Source organism: Piliocolobus tephrosceles, chromosome 9 (genome assembly GCF_002776525.5).
Source record: "Piliocolobus tephrosceles isolate RC106 chromosome 9, ASM277652v3, whole genome shotgun sequence".
Classification (NCBI taxonomy): Eukaryota; Metazoa; Chordata; class Mammalia; order Primates; family Cercopithecidae; genus Piliocolobus; species Piliocolobus tephrosceles.
The window spans coordinates 31,026,059-31,045,690 of NC_045442.1; the positions used below are offsets into that span (position 1 = coordinate 31,026,059).

A 19,632-nucleotide genomic window follows, 5' to 3' on the forward strand; every position below is an offset into this window, starting at 1 on the left:
AGGCTTTCCGAAAAAGTGACATTTGAGCTGAGACCGGAATGCACACGAAGAGTCAGATAGGTGAAACCTGGGGGAAGAGCAATCCAGTCAGAAGAAAAAAACAAATGCAAAAGCAATAGAACAGGCAGGTTCCAGGACAGAAAGAAGGCCATGTGTCCAGGAAGAAAGGTAAGGGCCAGAACACACAGGGCCTTCCTTATATATCTATTATATATTATATAATAGTACACTTATTATAAGTGTGCTATATAAGTGTAGTATAAGATACTATATAAGTATACCATATAAGTATAGTATACTGTTATATATAGTATATATTACCTCTAGTATCGGATATACTGTATATGGTGATAAGTATATAGTATAAATATACTATATGTATTATATGTATTTATAGTATATATTATATATACTATACCATATATTATATATACTATAGTATGCCATATATTATATATAGGATACTATATATACTATAATATGCCACATATTATATATACTATACCATAAATTATATATAGTATAATATGCCATATATTATATATACTATAATTATTGTTTTTTGAGACAAGTTTCACTCTTGTTGCCCAGACTGGAGTGCAATGGCATGATCTCGGCTCCCTGCAACCTCCTCCTCCTGGGTTCAAACAACTCTGCCTCAGCCTCCCGAGTAGCTGGGATTACAGGTGCCTGCCACCACGCCCAGCTAATTTTTTTTTTTTTTTTTTTTTTGAGATGGGGTTTTGCTCTTGTTGCCCGGGCTGGAGTGCAATGGCACTATCTCAGCTCACTGCAACCTCCGCCTCCAGGGTTCAGGTGATTCTCCTGCCTCAGCCTCCTGAGTAGCTGGGATTACAGGCACGTGACACCATGCTTGGCTAATTTTGTATTTTTAATAGAGACAAGGTTTCACCATATTGGTAAGGCTGGTCTCAAACTCCTGACCTCAGATAATCCACTCGCCTCAGACTCCCACAGTGCTATCATTACAGGAGTGAGCCTCCATGCCCGGCTATACTATAATATTTATGCTCTCTCTCTATTTTTCCCTTCTTTCCTCCAAAAATGTTTTAAAAATTATTCCTAGGATTTGGATCTCAACAAAAGGCTGATGGTAGCACCATTTACTGAAAAGGGGAAAATTGAACAGGATTTGATTATTTGAGTAAGGCTGTTTTCTTTTCTATTTTCTCTTTCCTTTCCTTTTTTTTTTTTCTTTTTCTTTTTTTTTTTTTTTTGAGACAGGGTTTCACTCTGTTGCCCTGGCTTGAGTTTGAGTGCAGTGGCACAATCATGGCTCACTGCAGCCTCAACTTCCCAGGCTCAGGTGATCCTACCTCCTCAGCATCCTGAGTAGCTAGGACTACAAGCACACAACACAGCCCAGCTCAATTTTTGTATTTTTTTCTAAAGTCAGGGTTTCACCATGTTGCCCAGACTGGTGAGTAAAGGGACTTTCTAAGTTGAGTTGGCCCATATCCCAATGGAAATATTGAGGAGACAATTGTGTATACAGACCCAGTGGGGATGTTTGTCCTGGAGATAGGGATTTTGGAGTCATCAAAGATTATGTTCTAAATGGTAGAACTGAGATTGAAATCCAGTTCTATATGACCCCTGGGTCCCTGATCCTCTGAAGACAGAGCCTGTCTTTAGCACTTTGCATCTCTTCACATGGGAGGTTGTATGCACGGCAAGTGAATATGTGAATGAATGAATGAATGAATGAATGAATGAACGAACGAACAAGGAGAAAGTGGCTTCTAAGCCCTAATCCTCAATTCCATGCTGTAAGGATGGTGTGAAGAAAGAAGGTCTAGCGTAGAAGCAGTTGGAGGTCCCTTTCTGGCCTCCTTGCCAGTGACCTCCAGTATAAGCAATCTAAACAATTCCTCACGTCCTGTCTTTTTTTTTTTTTTTTTTTATTTTGTAAGAGATCATTTGCTTCTTGGCTGGGCACGGTGGCTCACGCCTGTAATCCCAGCACTTTGGGAGGCCGAGGTGGGTGGATCACGAGGTCAGGAGATTGAGACCATCCTGGCTAACACGATGAAACTCTGTCTCTACTAAAAATACAAAAAACATTAGCCAGGTGCGGTGGCGGGCACCTGTAGTCCCAGCTACTCAGGAGGCTGAGGTGGGAGAATGGCGTGAACCCGGGAGGCAGAGCTTGCAGTGAGCCGAGATTGCACCACTGCACTCCAGCCTGGGTGACAGAGCGAGACTCCATCTCAAAAAAAAAAAAAAAAAAGATATCATATGCTTCTTGTTTTCTTCTTATCTTCTAATCAGAGATGTCTCCAATTTCCATCTCATAAATGTTGGCAGTCTTCAGAGTTCTGCTTTCCATCCTCTTCTCTTACCAACCTACACCCTGGGCCTATCTCATTTACTCCTGAGCTTTATGACCATCTACATGCTGATGACTCCCCAGTCAGTATCTCCAGGCTAAATCCTCACCTCCTGGTTGCAGATCTGTATAACTCACTATGCTGTCTGCACAGATGTCCCACAGGCACCTTGAATTCAATGTATTGGAAGCCAAACTCATTATCTTCACATTCCAGCCTGTTCTTCCTCCTGCATTCCCCATCTCAGTCAGTGGACCTATCAACAACCTGATGTTTTTTTTTTGAGACAGTCTTGCTCTGTCACCCAGGCTGGAGTGCTAGTGGTGCACTGCAACCTCTGCCTCCCAAGTTCAAGCGATTCTTCTGCCTCAGCCTCCCGAGTAGCTGGGAATACAGGTGCGCACCACCACACCCAGCTAATTTTTGTATATTTAGTAGAGACAGGGTCTTGCCCATGTTAGCCAGGCTAATGTCAAACTCCTCACCTCAGGTGATCCGCCTGCCTCGGCCTCCCAAAGTGCTGGGATTACAGACGTGAGCCACCGTGCCTGGCCTCAAACAACTAATTACCAAGCTGAGGATGAAGTAGACAACCTTGACAGCTGTCTGTCCCTTACTGCCCTCCCTGACCCCTCATCCATTCAATCAGATATTGGGTCCTATAGATCCTTCTCTTAAATCTCTCAGATCATCCACTTGTATATCTGTTGCTCACATGACATCCTCATGTGCAGTTAGAACAAACATCTCAAACTCAACATGTTCAAAAGGACACTAATTTCTGCTCCCTCTTAAACCTGTTCCTGCTGCCGTATTCTGCTTTTCAGTGAACCAACCCTTCAGCAGAGCTTTTTTTTTTTTGTGAGACAAGGTCTCTCTGTAGTGCCCAGGCTGGAGTGCAATGGTGCAATCATGGCTCACTGCAATGTCTGCCTCCTGACCTCAAGTGATCTTCCTGCCTCAGCCTCCAGAGTAGCTGGCACTACAGGTGTGTGCCACCACACCCAGCCAATTTCTGTACTTTTTGTAGAGATGGAGTCTTGCTCTGTTGCCCAGGCTGGTCTTGAACTACTGAGCTCAAGTGATCCACCTGCGTTGGCCTCCCAAAATGCTGGGATTACAGGTGTGAGCCACTGTGTCAAGCCAGCCAATCTTGACTACTTCTTAACCTCTCCATTACTTCACCATAATCTCTTGCCTAGATTATTTCAGTGTATCGTAACTGGTTTCCGTGCTTCTGCCCTTAACATGTGACTCCTGTTACTAGACTCATGTGCTAGAGGTTGCAGTGCACCACTAGCACTAGCACATGTGACTCCTGGAGTCACTTCTCACTGTAGTAGCCAGGGTAATCTTTTTTAAAAAAGTGGCACGATCTTGGCTCATTGTAACCTCTGTCTGCTGGATTCAAGCGATTCTCCTGCCTCAGCCTCCCAAGTAGCTGGATTACAGTGTGCACCACCACACCCAGCTGTATCTTTAGTAGAGACTGGGTTTTGCCATGTTGGCTAGGCTGTTTTCGAACTCCTGGCCTCAAGTGATCTGCCTACCTTGGACGCTAAGAGTGCGGGGATTATAGGTGTGAGCCACCACACCAGGCCCCAGCCAGTTATTTTAAAAAATATAAGTCACAGGCCGGGCGCGGTGGCTCAAGCCTGTAATCCCAGCACTTTGGGTGGCTGAGACGGGCGGATCACAAGGTCAGGAGATCGAGACCATCCTGGCTAACACTGAGAAACCCCGTCTCTACTAAAAAATACAAAAAAATAGCCGTCCGAGGTGGCGGGCGCCTATAGTCCCAGCTACTCGAGAGGCTGAGGCAGGAGAATGGCGTGAACCTGGGAGGCGGAGCTTGCAGTGAGCTGAGATCCGGCCACTGCACTCCAGCCTGGGCGACAGAGTGAGACTCTGTCTCAAAAAAAAAATATATATATATATATAAGTCACAATGGCCAGGCATGGTGGCTCATGCCTGTAATCCCAGCACTTTGGGAGGCTGAGGTGGGCGGATCACCTGAGGTCGGGAGTTCAAGACCAGCCTGGCCAGCATGGTGAAATGCCATCTCTACTAAAAATACAAACAATTAGCTGGGCACGGTGGTGCATGCCTGTAGTCCCAGCTATTCAGGAGGCTGAGGCAGGAGAATTGCTTGAATCCGGCAGGCAGGGATTGCGGTGAGGCGAGATCATGCCATTGCACTCCAGCCTGGGCAACAAGAGTGAAACTCCATCTCAAAAAAAAAATATATATATATATATATATGTATGTAAATACACACACATATATATACACACATATATATCTATATATCAGAAAATGTCACTCCTCTGCTCAAAATCTTCCAATGCCTTCTCAATTCAACCAGAATAAAGGTGAAAGTTTTAGAATTCCCTCCGAGGTCCTGCACAGTCTGGCCTCTGTATAATTTTCTAGCCTTCTCTTCTCCCACTCTGTTGCACCCACACTGGCTTCCCTGGTGCCCTCAAAGACACTCGGTGTGTTTCTCCTTAACTCTCTCACCCTTTGCAGATGCTCTTCAGTTTCCCTGGCCCATCTGCCCCCAGATAGCCCTATGGCACACTCCTTCCAGTAATTGAGATCCTTATCCTTTGTTCAAATGTCACCTGTGCTGTGAGGCCTTCCCTGACCTCTCTATTTAAAATGCATCCCTCCCTCCAGCCCCACTTTCCCTCCTCCTCTGTTTCTCCATAGCATGGGTCTCTATGTACGATATTTCCTCCTTTTGAAAATTATTATCTGGGCTGGGCATGGTGGCTCACGCCTGTAATCCCAGCACATTGGGAGGCCCAGGCAGGCAGATCACGAGGTCAGGAGATCAAGGACATCCTGGCTAACACGGTGAAACCCCCATCTCTACTAAAAAAAAATACAAAAAGCAGCCGGGTGTGGTGGCGGGCGCTTGTAGTTCCAGCTACTCGGGAGGCTGAGGCAGGAGAATGGCATGAACCCGGGAGGTGGAGCTTGCAGTGAGCCCAGATCGCACCACTGCACTCCAGCCTGGGCGACAGAGCGACACTCTGTCTCAAAAAAAAAAAAAGAAGAAAGAAAGGAAGGAAGGAAGGAAGGAAGGAAGGAAGGAAGGAAGGAAGGAAGGAAGGAAGGAAGGAAGGAAGAAAGGAAGGAAGAAAGGAAGAAAGGAAGAAAGGAAGAAAGAAAAAGAAAGAAAATTATTATCTGGCCGGGCACAGTGGCTCACGCCTGTAATCCCAGCACTTTGGGAGTCCAAGGCGGGTGGATCACCTGAGGTCAGGAGTTCAAGACCAGCTTGGCCAACATGGTGAAACCCCATCTCTACTAAAAGTACAAAAATTAGCCGGTCGTAGTGGCAGGCGCCTGTAATCCCAGCTACTTGGGAGGCTGAGGTGGGAGAATTGCTTGAACCTGGGAGGCGGAGCTTGCAGTAAGCCGAGATCACGCCACTGCACTCCAGCCTAGGCAACAAGAGCAAATCTCCAGCACAAAAAAAAAAAAAAAAAAGAAAAAGAAAAAGAAAAAAGAAAAGAAAAAGAAATTATTATCTGTCGCCCATCATTAAAATGTAAGATCTGTGAGGCGGGGCGCGTGGCTTATGCCTGTCATCCCAGCACTTTGGGAGGCCAAGGCAGGTGAATCACCTGAGGTCAGAAGTTCGAGACCAGCCTGGCCAAGATGGTGAAACCCTGTCTCTACTAAAAATAAAAAATTAGCTGGGCATGGTGGCACGTGCCTGTAGTCCCAGCTACTTGGGAAGCTGAGGCAGGATACTCTCTTGAACCTGGAAGGCGGAGGTTAGAGTGAGCCGAGATCACACCACTGCACTCCAGCCTGGGAGGTTGCAGTGAGCTGAGATCGCGCCACCACACTCTAGCTTGGGCGACAGAGTGAGGCTCTGTCTCAAAAAAAAAAAAAAAAAAAAAAAGTAAGATCTGTCAAAGGAGGTATTTTCTTTAATGCTAATACCTCCTTTAGCATTGTGCGTAGAGTGGGACCTAGCACATTGTAGATGCCTAATAAATCTACGCATGGTGCGTAGATGTAGAATGGGACCTAGCACATTGTAGATGCCTAATAAATATTTGTCAAATCAATAAATGAATCCCATTCTCTCCATCTAGGTAGATGCTTCTACCCTAATGCAAGCATCACTGGTCACTTTTCCTTCATTCTTACCCCCTTTCAAAACATTCTCCATCCAGCAGACAAGGAGATGGTCCTAAAATGAAAGCCTGATGCCTTAAACCATATACTTCAAATTGCACTCTAGTTCCCAAGCAGAGTTTTAAGGCTTCTACCCTTCTTGTTTTGACTGCCTGGAGAGCTTATGAAAGTAAAGTTTCCTCTTGTTTTGCTCAACTCATCCTTAAGCATCCTTTAGGTTTTAACTTAAATGTCACTTCTTCAGGGAGTCTTTTTTTGAATCTCCCCAGATTGGGTTAGGCACGTGGCTGAAGTCACCCTGATAAGCGGTGGAGCTGGGGTAGGACAGGAAGCAGCTTACTGCCTTCCTCTTTGATGGTTCTTCCTCATAAGTATGTGTTTCCTTGTCTATTTCCCCTCACTGCACTCCGAGCCTCTTAAGGCAGGGCCTGAGTCTGGCGTCTCAGTATATAACAGAGTGCCTGGCACACACTTGTTCAAAGAACAACAGAATGTTTTCTAGTTCGTTCCCACAGTGTTATTGTAGAGGCTTGACAATGCATCGTTGGCCTTCATCTGTCCTGTAAAGGTTGAGACCCAAAAGCTCCATTCTCCGTCCTTGTAGTGCTCTCATGGTACTGAAATGTATGGGGTGGGGATGGGTGAAATTGGAAAATCAAGGAAGAGGGTCTCTGCCCCAGTAAGACCAGTTCTCTGGCCCCAGTAAGACCACTACTCTCATGATAACCCCCTCAAAGTCTCCCTCGTCCTACAAGTTACTTGGAGAACTATGCTCATTCAAGCCATGGACACCCACCAGCAGTCAGTTGCTTCTTCCCCGATGCTGCCCTCACCTCCCAGACTTCTTGGCAATAAGGAGGAAAGGAGGGGATGGGTCAGTCCCACCATGTCCCCTGGAAGGGGCCTGGAGATGGCTGCCCCTCTCAGACCACATCCAGACCTGCCCCTGCAGGGTTCCCCCTTCTCCTGCGCAGCAAATCACCCCACCCTGGCCTCCCCACCACCTACCCCCTTGCAGCCTGCCGCCACCTCAGTGCCTGCCTGGCTGGGTTGAGTCACTTGTAGCTTGCATTCTTCTTCTGGTTAGGCCAGTTTGGCAAATCTCTCAGGCTCCCCGGCCCCCCTGATGCCTGTGGGACTCCCTCCCCAGGGCACCCAGCACCCCAGGTGAGGCAAAGCAGACGCCTGGGAGGAATGCACAGGACTTTCTGGAGGAGATATTACAGATGGCATGGTAGATCTCTCTCCTCCTTAATTCTAGGCCTGGGGTTTCTGCCCTGGGCCCAGGAGTCCTTCTCTTTCCAGAAACAGCCTCAGCCTGGTGTCTTGCAGAACCACCTAAGCAGAGGATCTTGCTATTCTGCATTCTCTGGGGCAAGAACTTCACCCTGATACTGTGTCCTTGTAGGCTAAAGTCGGATGGGGATACCTTCCCCAGCCCCCAGTCTCCAGGGAGAAAAGGGAAAGGGCATGAGGGCCCCAGACAGGACCTGCTGCATTGCTCCAGTCGAGAGTTCAGTAACAGGCTGCAGGGGAAGGAGTGTGGACCTCTCAGCAAAGGCCCCCCACATGGCTAGGTCTCACAGAAGGGACAGGACATAAGAGCCCCCTCATAGGAGCTGACATCCCCTCTCCCTTGCTTATGATGTCCTAGGACCTCCACCCCAGCCCCAGCCAAATCCCCTGCCACTGTCCAGGATAGAAAACCAGAAGGGAATGAATATGTGAGGGCCCAGGTGGTCACAGGTTCCCAGAACTTGGGGTGCAGCCCTCATCCTGAATGCCAGGCTAGTGCCTTCTCCCCCAGTGCAATGCCTCCCCACACTGGGCGTTGGGCTGTTTTGCTGCCCCCCAGCCCTGGAGAGGCAGGAGCTGGGCAGTCCAGGAAAGGAAGATATACCCAATACCTCCCTCCGCTGCCAGGCCCAGTGGAGTTGCTACGGCGGGTGGGCTGGCCTCTGTGTCACCCAGTGGGTGTCGCTGGTTCTGAATTGACCTTCTATCTGGATCCTGCCCCTGGGCACTGGATTAGGAGGTGGAATTTAGATGTCATGTGAGAGGAGCTGGAAGCCGGGGCAAGGACTCCAAAAGAGATGAGGAGCGCCTGCCCTCCTCACCTGTCTGGGCCCCTCTTCCTAAGGCGAAAGGGGTTTTTGGTGAGAGGAGGGTAGAAGAGGGATGAAGTGGCAGGGAGAGGGCCTTTTCCCACCGCCTCATTTCCCCAGACTGCTCCTCGCTCCTACCCCCTTGACCTTAGAGGAATTCAGGACCAGTGAGGGAGAGCCTGTCCCTGCAAAGTCATTTCTTCATGACTGAAGAGCCACCAGCTGTGTGATCCCAACTCCCTGGCACCTCCTCCACTCTCGACAACAATCCTGGGGGCCTCCCTCCATCCTGGCTTCTAAGTGGCTAAGTACAACCCACTCCCTCTGCCAGGGCCCCGGGTTTCCTGCTCCACTACTCCCAGCAGCGAGAAATGAGCACACAACCCAGGCACTTCTGCAAAGATGTTTAATGCACTTAGATTACAGAGAGGAAGAGGGGGCAAGAAGGAAACGATATCTAAGTGAGTCACCCAAAAATTCTTACAAAAGTCCCAGGCTGGCTGCAGCCCTAGGAACCGAGTCGCCACTGACATTAAAAACTAATATAAAATTTTACAAAATCTGCTGGTTGCAGCATTCAGGTACTTGTACAAAAGGAGGGGTCGCTCTACAGGGCTCCTGACTTGTAACAGGGCCCCAGGCACCTCACCTGGCACGGACGTCCTAGAAGCCAGAGAGGGAAGACCAGATACAAAAATACAGTAAAGGAAATTCTCTACTGGTCAGCCCCATAGGGGCACCGACCTTCAGGTTTTCTCCCTGCTTGCAACTCAATCCGATACCCCAGTCCCAAGACCCTGTGTCTACTTTTAAAAATGCTCTAGCCCTTTTAGACTCTCCCCTCGGCGTCTCCAGTCCCTGCCCTGGAGCACTGCCCTTGGAAGAGAAAGAGATACAGGCAGGAAGAGGCACCAGCTCCCCAGACAGGCCTGAGACCTCGCACAAGCCTCCCAAACCCCCCTCAGATTGCAGCTGAGTCTGCGGTCCTCCTGCAGCCCACACTGAGCCAGCGGAGCCATAGGATCCTGCCTTATATAGCAGGCAAACAGCAAAGGGAAAGGCCCTTCGCAGGACCTGGAGGGGTGGGTAGGACTAGGCAAGTCTCCAAGTAGCTTGCAGAAGAGGCAGATTTAGGGAGGGAGGCCCCTTACCTCCTCCACCCACTACAAGGTCAGGGGTTCCCACAGAGCTGCAGGGAGGGAAAGAAAGGGGACATTCACCAAGCATTCTGTGCCAGCAGCTGTGCTGGGCAGGGTCCACGGTCAGCTTGGCTTGATCTTCTTTAAGGTCCTCTCTCACCAGCCAGCAGCCTGAGAAACCTCTGGGAGGCACCAATGCCCATGGGAAAGGAGGCCTGGTCAGATGCGTGATGCCCTGTCCTGCCTCAGAGTCAGTGAGATGGATCCTGGCCTCTGCAGGATCTTGGATGACCATGAGGCTCCTGACATATTGGGGCACGAAGGGGCCACAGGCTTCATGTGCTCATCATCTCGGAGCTCACCCACTTCCTCCTGCCTTACCCTGCTCCCCCAGAACAGGGCCACCATGCTGGCTGGTGTCTACCTTCAGTCCGCAAAGACCCTCCAGGCCTGGGGCAAGTTGCTGACCAGGTGCTTCACAAACTAATGACAAAGCTTAGCTCAGAAAATGCCCCATCCCCACCCAACCAACGATGGAGGCACCCAGCAGATGGAAGCAGGGCAAACTGCAGCAGGGGGCCCTCAGGCAGGTCCCCAGCAAGAGAGAGTTGAGGGAGAGGCTGGTCACCGTGGCAAGGAATGGAGGCGAACTGATGGCACCTCTCTGCCTATGAAATGTCAGAAGACAAGAGCTTCACAGGCAGGGCTGCTGTGGTGGGGGATGGCCAGTAGGGCTCCCTCTGGGAAGTGCTCAGGGCAGTAGAGGCACAGCTGCCGACATCAGGTCCCGAGTGGCTTGCATCTTGGCTGGTGGGGACCTGGAGCCAGTCTCTCCCAAATACTCCAGGCTGATGTGCCTTGTGACTCTGAGCTTGATGGAGTTAACCAGATAGCCCTGGGGATGTGTAGAAGAGGCCAGGCCTAGTGGCTCCATGGAGGTTCAACTCTTGCTCCCTAGAGAACCCAGCTCATGCCCTCATACCCCTGGGGGCAGCTCTTTAACTGGATCTCTCATCAGCGGAGTCCTGCACCCTGTGGGCACTCCTGTGGCATCCCTGGTGGTGCCTGCATGTGCAGCGAGGCAGATGGGAGCAATGAGGAGCCCTGCATGGTCATGACTTTGCTTTGAAGAGGTGTAAAGAGTGATCTTGAAGTATAACAGCAGTCCTGTCCCTAGAATTGGGGGTAAGAAGGCAGGAAAGGGGCTTGCTGGTTCCAGGTCAGGAGTGGGAGATAACCCGAGAGGAACTCCAAAACCATGGGCTAGAGATAGGCTGGCTTCTGGAAGGCAGACTGAGATCTGCAGTACTGGGGGTGAGGGGCTGAAGACCATGAGAGGCCAGGATGCCAGAAAGGAGACGGGATGAGGAGTGGAGAATAAAAGAGAGGGCATGAATGGATACAGGGAGGATGGGAGGGCGGCAGAGAGCAGTGTTAGCAAAACCAAAGTGAACGAGATGTTGAGAGGTGGATTTTTCAGTTTTAGTGAGCCAGCCCTGCAGCCTGAAGGCTGGGAGGCCCAGGGACTGAGGAAATGGGACAGGACTGATTACAGAGCTGGAGACCAGGCCCTGAGTGACAGCGGGAATGGTGTGTGATGTGCTGAACCTCACCCTCTCACAGGTAGGCCTGGTTGGGTGGAAAAGGCTTAGAAGATGAGGCTGGGGTCACTGAGTCTTCGAGACCCATTCACTCGGAAAACAGTAGCACCCCTCCCCGGCCCCAGCTAAACTAGGCTCAAAGCTGCACAAGGGAGTGTCTCTACTCTCCCCCTGCCGCGGGCTCCACCAGGCCCAGCTGGGAAGAAAAGTCTCTCTGTGCAGCCGGCTCCTCCAGGGCTCTGGGCTGTCAGGCGAACACCAAGCACCTTCTCTGGTGGCAGCCCAAGGAGAGATACGGCCCTAGGCCTCTGTCAGAGAATACGAAAGTTCGACGGGGAATAAAGTTCTGTTTAAAAAACATTATATACATGGCTTCTGGACATCTTTGCAGAGCAATAAAATACCATCCGGTTTCTACAAAATAAAATAGGGAAGAAGAAGAAGAAAACCAAACATGATCAGAGGAATTGTTCCGTGGCCAGAGGAGCTTGAGTAGCAAAGGCTTCCAGAGCTGAGCTGGGAAGTACCTCCACGTGCTCTGCACCTGGCTGTCCGCCTCCCTCCTGCTGGGCTGTGCGGCGGGGGGTAGGTGAGAATGAGGCCTGTCTCCACCTAGGGGCACAGCCAGGGTCCAGAGTCAAACCTCAAACCAGAATCTGTGCGGGCCGCAGGCAGGGAGGGTCCGCATTTGCCCACTCACTGGCCTGATGGGTCACAGGGCTTAGGCAGCTGGGGGGTGCGGCCCCTGAGCTGGAGGTGAGGTGGGGGGCCTATGGCCTGTGCACGGCACCCCACTGGGCTGCAGGGTGGTGCTGCGCAGTCTTCCTCACACTTGTCCTTTTATTTGTGGGGATCTCATTGACGCAACTGTTACACTGGAAGTCACTGGGGAGCGGTTGGGCTCCCCGCTGGCCCCTGCAGGGCCCAGCCCAGGCTAGTGTAGCGGACTGTCGAACACCATGTCAGGCAGGATGGAGACCTTCAGCTTCTTTTCGGGCCAGCTGTACTCTTTGGGGAGTTTGAACTGTGGAGGGAGCAAGCACAGACCAGGAGTGTGAGTGGTTAGCAGAATCCACTGTGCTCTTTCTAGAGACTGCCCAGGCCTGTCCCAGGTGGGAGGCTGGGCTCAAACGGCTGGAGTTGGTGACCCCTTCTTTCCCCATGGCCTGCTAATAATGAGCCAGGTTGGAGGAGGGCGTTTTCTCCTCCTTTCTCTACTAAGCTGACCTCCCTCTTGCTCACTTCCTTGGTTCTGCCTCTGGCCACAGGCATGTAAGGAATCTGCTCCCTGAGGCCCTGGGGCTGGAGGATGGGGGGCTGGGGGAGGGTCTGGAGGCTGTGGGGAAGTGGCCTGAACTCTGTCACTGCCATGGCCTCTCTTTCAGAGGCTAGTGCAGGAAGAACCCTGGAACCCGTCCTCTGTAGCCTTGGCCAAAGGCTCCCAAGGGAAGGAGACCCCAGTTCAGCCCCAAGGTCAGAAACACACTTGCGGCCTTGGTGGGAGCAGAAGAGTGGGACAAGTGTGGCTTGAGGTGATTCCTTGGGGCTGGTGCAGCCTCAAGAGGGGCCAATCCCCACCCTGCTCCCCGTGTTCATTCGCACCACTTCCCAGGGTTACCAGCCTCAGAGTGCTCCCAGTGGTGGCCAAGGAGAGCCAAATGTCTCCCACCCCACCCCAGGAATCACTGATTTGCCTACAGTTGTGTTTCTCCCGTTCACCTGGGAGCTTCTGGTAGGGGAAGGGAAAGAGGCTGATGCCTCTTATTCCCTCTTTACTGTAGGATTTTGCATGCAGTCTGGTACACAGCTGGTGCTCAATAAATGCTCACTGCCTGGGACTGATGCTGGAACTCTGACACAGGGTCTTTTTTCTTTTGAGACGGAGTTTCGCTCTTGTTGCCCAGGCTGGAGTGCAATGGCGCGATCTCGGCCCACTGCAACTTTTGCTTCCCGGGTTCAAGCGATTCTTGTGCCTCAGCCTCCCGGGTAGCTGGGATTACAGGCATGGGCCACCACGCCTGGCTAACTATTGTATTATTAGTAGAGACGGGGTTTCTCCATGTTGGTCAGGCTGGTCTCGAACTCCCGACCTCAGGTGATCCACCTGCCTCGGCCTCCCAAAGTGCTAGGATTACAGACATGAGCCACTGCACCCGGCCCAGGGTCTGTCTTTTCTAACTTGGCTAGGCCAGAAGTCAAGGCAGGGTAGAAAGGAGAGAACAGTGTTCTCAGCCTGCCTGGGGTTGGGGCTGGAGGCAGACAAGCCCAACCCTTCCTGGCTGCCTCCCTCCGCTCCCTCTGCTGGGGAACTGTCTCTGCCAGGACCTAAGTGGCAAGTGAGGCAGGGTGTGGGGACAGCCTCTGGACCGAAAAGGAAAAAAAGAAGAAAGTCATTTTTAGTGACCTACTTTCCTCTGCTCCCCCTGGCTTCTGTCCCTCTTGCCTGGACTGTCCCCCTCCTGCCCCCAAGCTCAAAGCAGCAGCCTGGCACAGTGCCATCCCAGTGCGACAAGGCCTCTCCGGAAGCGCTTCTGGGCAGCTGGCTCTGGTCTGACTGAATGGGGAGCTGGGACTCAGGGACCAGAGACTTGTGGGGCTTGATTGGCTGGCATGGACTGGGTGCTTGATGGCTTTAGAATATATAAATGAACACATTTCTCAAGCTGCATTCCAGAGGACAGAGGAGACACTGCTCTACTGGGGTGACCCTGGCTCTGGGGGGTTCCTGTCCACCTGGAGACCTGGACTGGACAGTCCTGCCCTGTGCACTCCCCTCAGCTTCCTGAACACCAGAGCACTGTGTCCTAGCTGGTACAGCCCGGGGAGCCCTGGAATCTGGAAGCTCCAACCCTGGCTGGAACCTAGCTCCTGCCTGACCTCCCTCTGGGTAGAAAGCCTGGCCCCTAGGAGGCAAAGGAGTTCTCCCCCAAGCACATTTCCCGGCAGACCGGGCAAGGGAAGGGTCTGTCTCTGCCACAGGCAGGGCAGGGCCCAGGAGAGCTCTCCGGAGGCCCGGCCAGCCTGCTAATGTTCACTAACCCACGGGGCACTGAGGCCAGGAAGGCTCCCATCCCGCTGGAGTGCTGGGGGCAGGAGCAGGGGGAGGGGAAGGGACTTTCCAGGATGAGGTAAGTCCCTGCAAATGAGGATGCTGGGAACAAGGGAGAAAAAACAAAGGGGATTATGGACTCCATTCCTCTACCCCAGAGGAGTAGCTAGAGAAGGCATAGCCACAGCGGGCCTGCCAGTTCCTCCGGCTCTGTGCCAGGGCTGGAAGGGGGAGACTAAGAGGGGTCAGCTCATGGCTGGAGAAGGAAGAAGAGAGAGTGGCTCCTGGGTGGCCCAAGGCGAGGGCAGGAGTCCCTTGCTGCCCACCAGAACTCCCCAGTGGAATGTTCTCTGGCAACAGACATGGGCGTTCTGTTCAGAACCTGCCAGGGAACAGCAGGGGCTGGGGAGAACTCGTACTAGCCTGAAGGCCCTGGCTTCCTCTTCAATGAGGCTCTCAGGAGCTGGCAATTCAGACGATTTGCTGGGTGTCCTTACAAGGGCTGGGGGTAGGGCAGGGGATGGTGAGGGTGCATAGAAACAGAAGAGAAATCTACATTCTCCTCTCCAGCCTATCCCTGCACCTTGGGGAGGAGCCCATAGATGTAGCCACACAGATACATGCACGCACACACGCACACATGTACACAAGCATGCACAGACGCGCACACGCAAGCACACACACACAGTCCCAGAGACGGGACCCGTTGTCAGGGAAAGTCAAACAAGCTTACTTCCTCTGGAGAAGTCAAATCTTCTAAATCCTCCAACATTTTCTCTACAAACTCTTCGGTCAACAGAATCTGTGAAGGCACAAAGCAGGCTTTTATTATTATTTTTTTAAATGTGTGATCTTTTTGCCAACCACCAAACTTTATACCTCTCTTCTGACCATGGAGGAGAGATGAGCTCACTGTGATCTGTTCAAGGGACAGAGGGAAGTGTTTGAGGCCTGTCCCCAACTGTCATTTCCCCCCACACCCTCATCTCCCTGCAATATCAGACTGGGGCATAGAAGGAAAGGGGTCAGGGGACAATGGGGAGAGGAGGGAGGACATCGGGAGGGCTGGGAATGCTGCTCCCAGAAGGGAGATGAAGACTGGTGAGGCTGGTAAAAAGGAATCTCAGGGAAAAAAAAGGAACAAAAAATAAAAATCAAAAGGAAAAAAAATTAAAGCTGCTGCCCAGTCAGGCTCTCATATCCCCCTCTGCCCCTCACCATGGCAGGACAAAAGGAATCTGTTTGGATTTGGAATACAAGCCCTGTGTGGAATCTGGAAGTGCCCTAGAAGGTATATCCAAGATTGTCTGAGTTGGAGAATCTAGAGATTGTGGACCAGCATCTGTCATTTTACAGATGACAAAGGGACTCCCAACTTCCATTCCCATTCACAGTAGCCAGATCCTCCCAGACTGGAAGCTCCCAAGTGGGCTCGATCAGCCACTAAGTTCCTCCAGACTTCTTTGAGATTCCTCTTCTCTAGGTCACCTCCCAGCATTCCACGTTGCTGTTCTAGTCTGACACCTCATTGCCTCTCACTTTGATGCTGAGTCTGGCCCCACTATTTGGCTGGCACAACCACCATCTTCATCGCTGAAGAAGTTTTCACAGCCAATACCAACATCTAAGGGCTCTCAGGGCCTTTAAAACCAGGCCTTTCTCAATCTGCTGGGCCATTTTTCCCCACCCACCCCTCTGGTCAGGCTGCTATATAGAGCCAGGCCAAGCTGGTCCCAGGTCTGCACCCCACCACGCCCTGGGTGAGGATGTCTTTCCTCTTCCAACTCTGACCCCTTCCTTCACCCCTCCCCCTCTCTGTCCTTGTCCCCAAGGCCTCCCAGCCTCCCTCCACTGCAGACCCTTCTGTACCCGCGGGCCACAACTCTGTCTCCTCCTATACACCTTGAGCACCCGGGCAGGGCACAAAGGAAGAAAGATAACAGAGTGAAGATCCAGGTGAGGGGCTCCTCTGAGGGGAAACCCTCCCTGTGAGGAGGAGAATTGAGAACTTGAAAAAATACCCACCAGGTTTCCCCAGGGAATTGTCAGTTGCCAAGAACAAAAGTTTCCACACTGTAAGATAACAAGGAAGGCGAGCACACAGGACGGCTGGGGAGCTCGCAGGATAGAGGTCTCCAAAGCAAGAAGTGGATGGGGTTGGAGGAGGTAGTGAGAAATAAGAACACTACCCCCAAGTGAGCAGAAAAGCCGCCATCATACCGGGCATGCTAACTGCTCACTCCCTGTCTCCTGAGGAAGTGAGGAAACTGAGGCAAAGGCAGGTTATGTAATTTGCTCAGTGTCACACGGCTTGTGAGTGGTTAAGACTATATAGTGGTGATGTCTGGACTCTCAAGTTAGTGCCTGGAGTACTGCTCCCGAATGCTGAACTCTCACCCCCAGGACACTGACTCATCTATTCAATCCTTCCAGGGACACAGGCATGAAGGCAGTCCATTTCCCACGGGGACAAGCACTCTCTCTTGGTTGGCAGGGAGACAAAAGACCCAGCCTTCCCAGGCTCCAAGCCCATAGCAGGAACAAAATAGCTCTGACCACTGGTCCACATCTCCTCACCAAACTCTCTGTTCTAGGAGCTAGGGCCCTGACTGAGGACAGAGACAAGATACAGCAGGAGAGGCAAAGTTGGCAAAGTTCGGGGAGGTGCACCCCTAGAGTTCTTCCTAATTCCCCAAAGTGGGACTGGCTGACTCTGCCCAGACTCCAGTCATACACATACTCTCTCTTACAACCTAACCCCCTGCTCCTCCTACTCTCTTATCCCAGGGGTGTCCTCCCCAAAAGTTCAGTTCCCCCACCAGTTATCACCAGTCTGCTCAAGTAGTACAAAAGTTACATTCATATTTTTGGCATTTCCGGGGCTCATTGCCATCTCTGCAAATGCTAGCACAAACACAAGCATACCTAAAACCCAATTATATTACAATGGCTCCAGTCTGGGCTGGGCTAATTTCTAACTCACAAATAACTTGGAGGGAGGGGCCTTCTGTCAGATCAGCAAATAGATATGGGACTATAACAGTGCTGGGGGTGAGATGGGGTGGAGGGAGGACAGGAAGAGGGGCAATGGTTCACAGGGGCTGTGGTCACCCAGTGAGACGCCAGAGTTACTCTTCAAGGAAACGTAATGCCACCAACATTCAGTTCAGTTCTAAGCTGGTTCCTCTGACAAAGGTCTGGAACTGGTGCTAGGGAGAGGGTGAGTTATGGTGGCTTTTAGTAGAGCAACCACCACGCGCAGCACCATCTGTGTGTGGACTTATTTTGGATTCGGTTCAGGGAGGGGATGGCCAGATCAAAAATGAGGACAAACCCTAGTTGCTCCTCCATTTTTGCTTTTGGTGATTTGCTGGTTCCTGCTGGAAACTTCACGTTATTTTAAAATAATTAAAGGGGAAAAATTATACATGAGATCTGCATGATATTAAGGGTGACATTCTCTGCAAAGAAACACGACAGACTGTCATAGCTCCAGGCACCTAATTTAATTTCCTTTGGGAGTTAAACCTTAGAAGGTTGGATTGAACAAACAGGCCCTGTTCTTTGTATATTTAAGACCTGGAGCTGAGAATGTTAACAGATCGTATCAACAGGACACTGGAGATAGACAGCTAAGACGGGGCAGCTCCTGGGAGCTCTCCCGAGTAACAGACTCGCCCTTGTGATGCAACTGTGGGAAAAGCCTGTGCAGTTCTGGAGCTTGGCACTCCTGAGGCTCACTGGCTCCCTACAGAGCTGCTTGGCTCTGTCACAAATAATAATGGGAATGGTGATGATAAAAATGACAGTAAAAATGGCCAATAGCAGAAGCAGTACCTCCACCAGGTGCCAGGCGCTGTGCTAAGAGCTTGATCAGTGTCATTTCACTGAATCCTTGTGGCAGTTCTGCTAGGGAGGTAACTATCATCCCCACTTTGCCCAAGGGTAGGTACCCAGAGGAGTCAAGTCTCTGGACTTTTACTTTTTAGATGAAATCTCTTGCTCTGTCACCCAGGCTGGAGGGCAGTGGCACCATCTTGGCTCACTGCAACCTCCGCCTCCTGGGTTCAAGCTATTCTCCTGCTTCAGCCTCCCGAGTAGCTGGGATTACAGGTGACCATCACCATGTCCGGCTAATTTTTATATTTTCAGTAGAGACAGTTTCGCCATGTTGGCCAGGCCGGTCTTGAACTCCCGACTACAAATGATCCATCCACCTGGGCCTCCCAAAGTGCTGGGATTACAGGCATGAGCCACCGCACCTGGCTCAAGGCTCTGGACTTTAGAGGAACAGCTATCTGACCTCATGGTGGTAGAGGATGCTCTTTTCCTGTCTGGGAAGACACCCCAACTGTAGAAGCCTATATAGATGGGGATGACTTCTCTGTCTTCTGATGAGGGAAATGAAGGTAGCTTTGGTTTTTACCAATGACCTGGAAAATCAGCAGTCCCAACCTCCACCAGCCACACATTTCCTGGCCACCTGTTCAACTTAAGAGGGCTGGAAACGTGAGAGTCACAGACACTCCTAAAAAATCAGACTGGTCAACTGAAAAGGAGGGCAAACCATGCCCAGAGATGGTTCCCAAGTGGGGGCACTGGGGCAAATTCCCAGGCCAGCCTACTGAATACATACATCTTGACAGTTCACTAGCCCAGAAAGTAGCAGTAGAAATAATATTGATAACAGCACTCACTGATATTTGCGCTTACCAAGAGCCAGGCAGAAAACACTTATGTTTGTACACAAACAGCCCTCAGAGGGAGGAGACCCTCTAGTAAGAGAGGAAGACCCCTGATCAATCTGAGCAGCACAATCCCTTGGGAAGCTTCTGAAAATAAGGGGATGCTAGGCCCCATTCACACCTCCTGAATCAGAATACTCTAGGTCAAGGTCAAGGCCCTTGCATTTTATTTTTTTTTTTTTTTTTTTGGGGACGAGTTTTGCTCTTGTTTCCCAGGTTGGAGTGCAATGGCGGGATCTCAGCTCACCGCAACCTCTGCCTCCTGGGTTCAAGCAATTTTCTTGCCTCAGTCTCTCGAGTAGCTGGGATTACAGGCATGTACCACCACGCCCAGCTATATTTGTTTTTGTTTTTTTTTTCTGAGACGGAGTCTCGCTCTGTCACCCAGGCTGCAGTGCAGTAGCGTGATCTCAGCTCACTGCAAGCTCCGCCTCCTGGATTCACGCCATTCTCCTGCCTCAGCCTCCCAAATAGCTGGGACTA

At 51.1% G+C, this 19,632-nt stretch overlaps 1 protein-coding gene across 2 annotated transcripts in view; it reads right to left on the reverse strand.

The window, feature by feature from the left end:
• Positions 1-9,007: 9,007 nt before the first annotated feature.
• Positions 9,008-19,632, reverse strand: part of SUFU (SUFU negative regulator of hedgehog signaling) — a 129,257-nt gene continuing 118,632 nt past the window's right edge. For both annotated transcript variants that reach the window (XM_023206513.3, XM_023206514.3), the window contains exons 11-12: positions 15,138-15,206; positions 9,008-12,379 (exon numbers count right to left, since the gene is read on the reverse strand). In XM_023206513.3, coding sequence (XP_023062281.2) covers positions 12,290-12,379; positions 15,138-15,206 — 159 coding nt within the window. In that variant the 3' untranslated portion in view covers positions 9,008-12,289. The remainder of the gene's footprint in view (positions 12,380-15,137; positions 15,207-19,632) is intronic.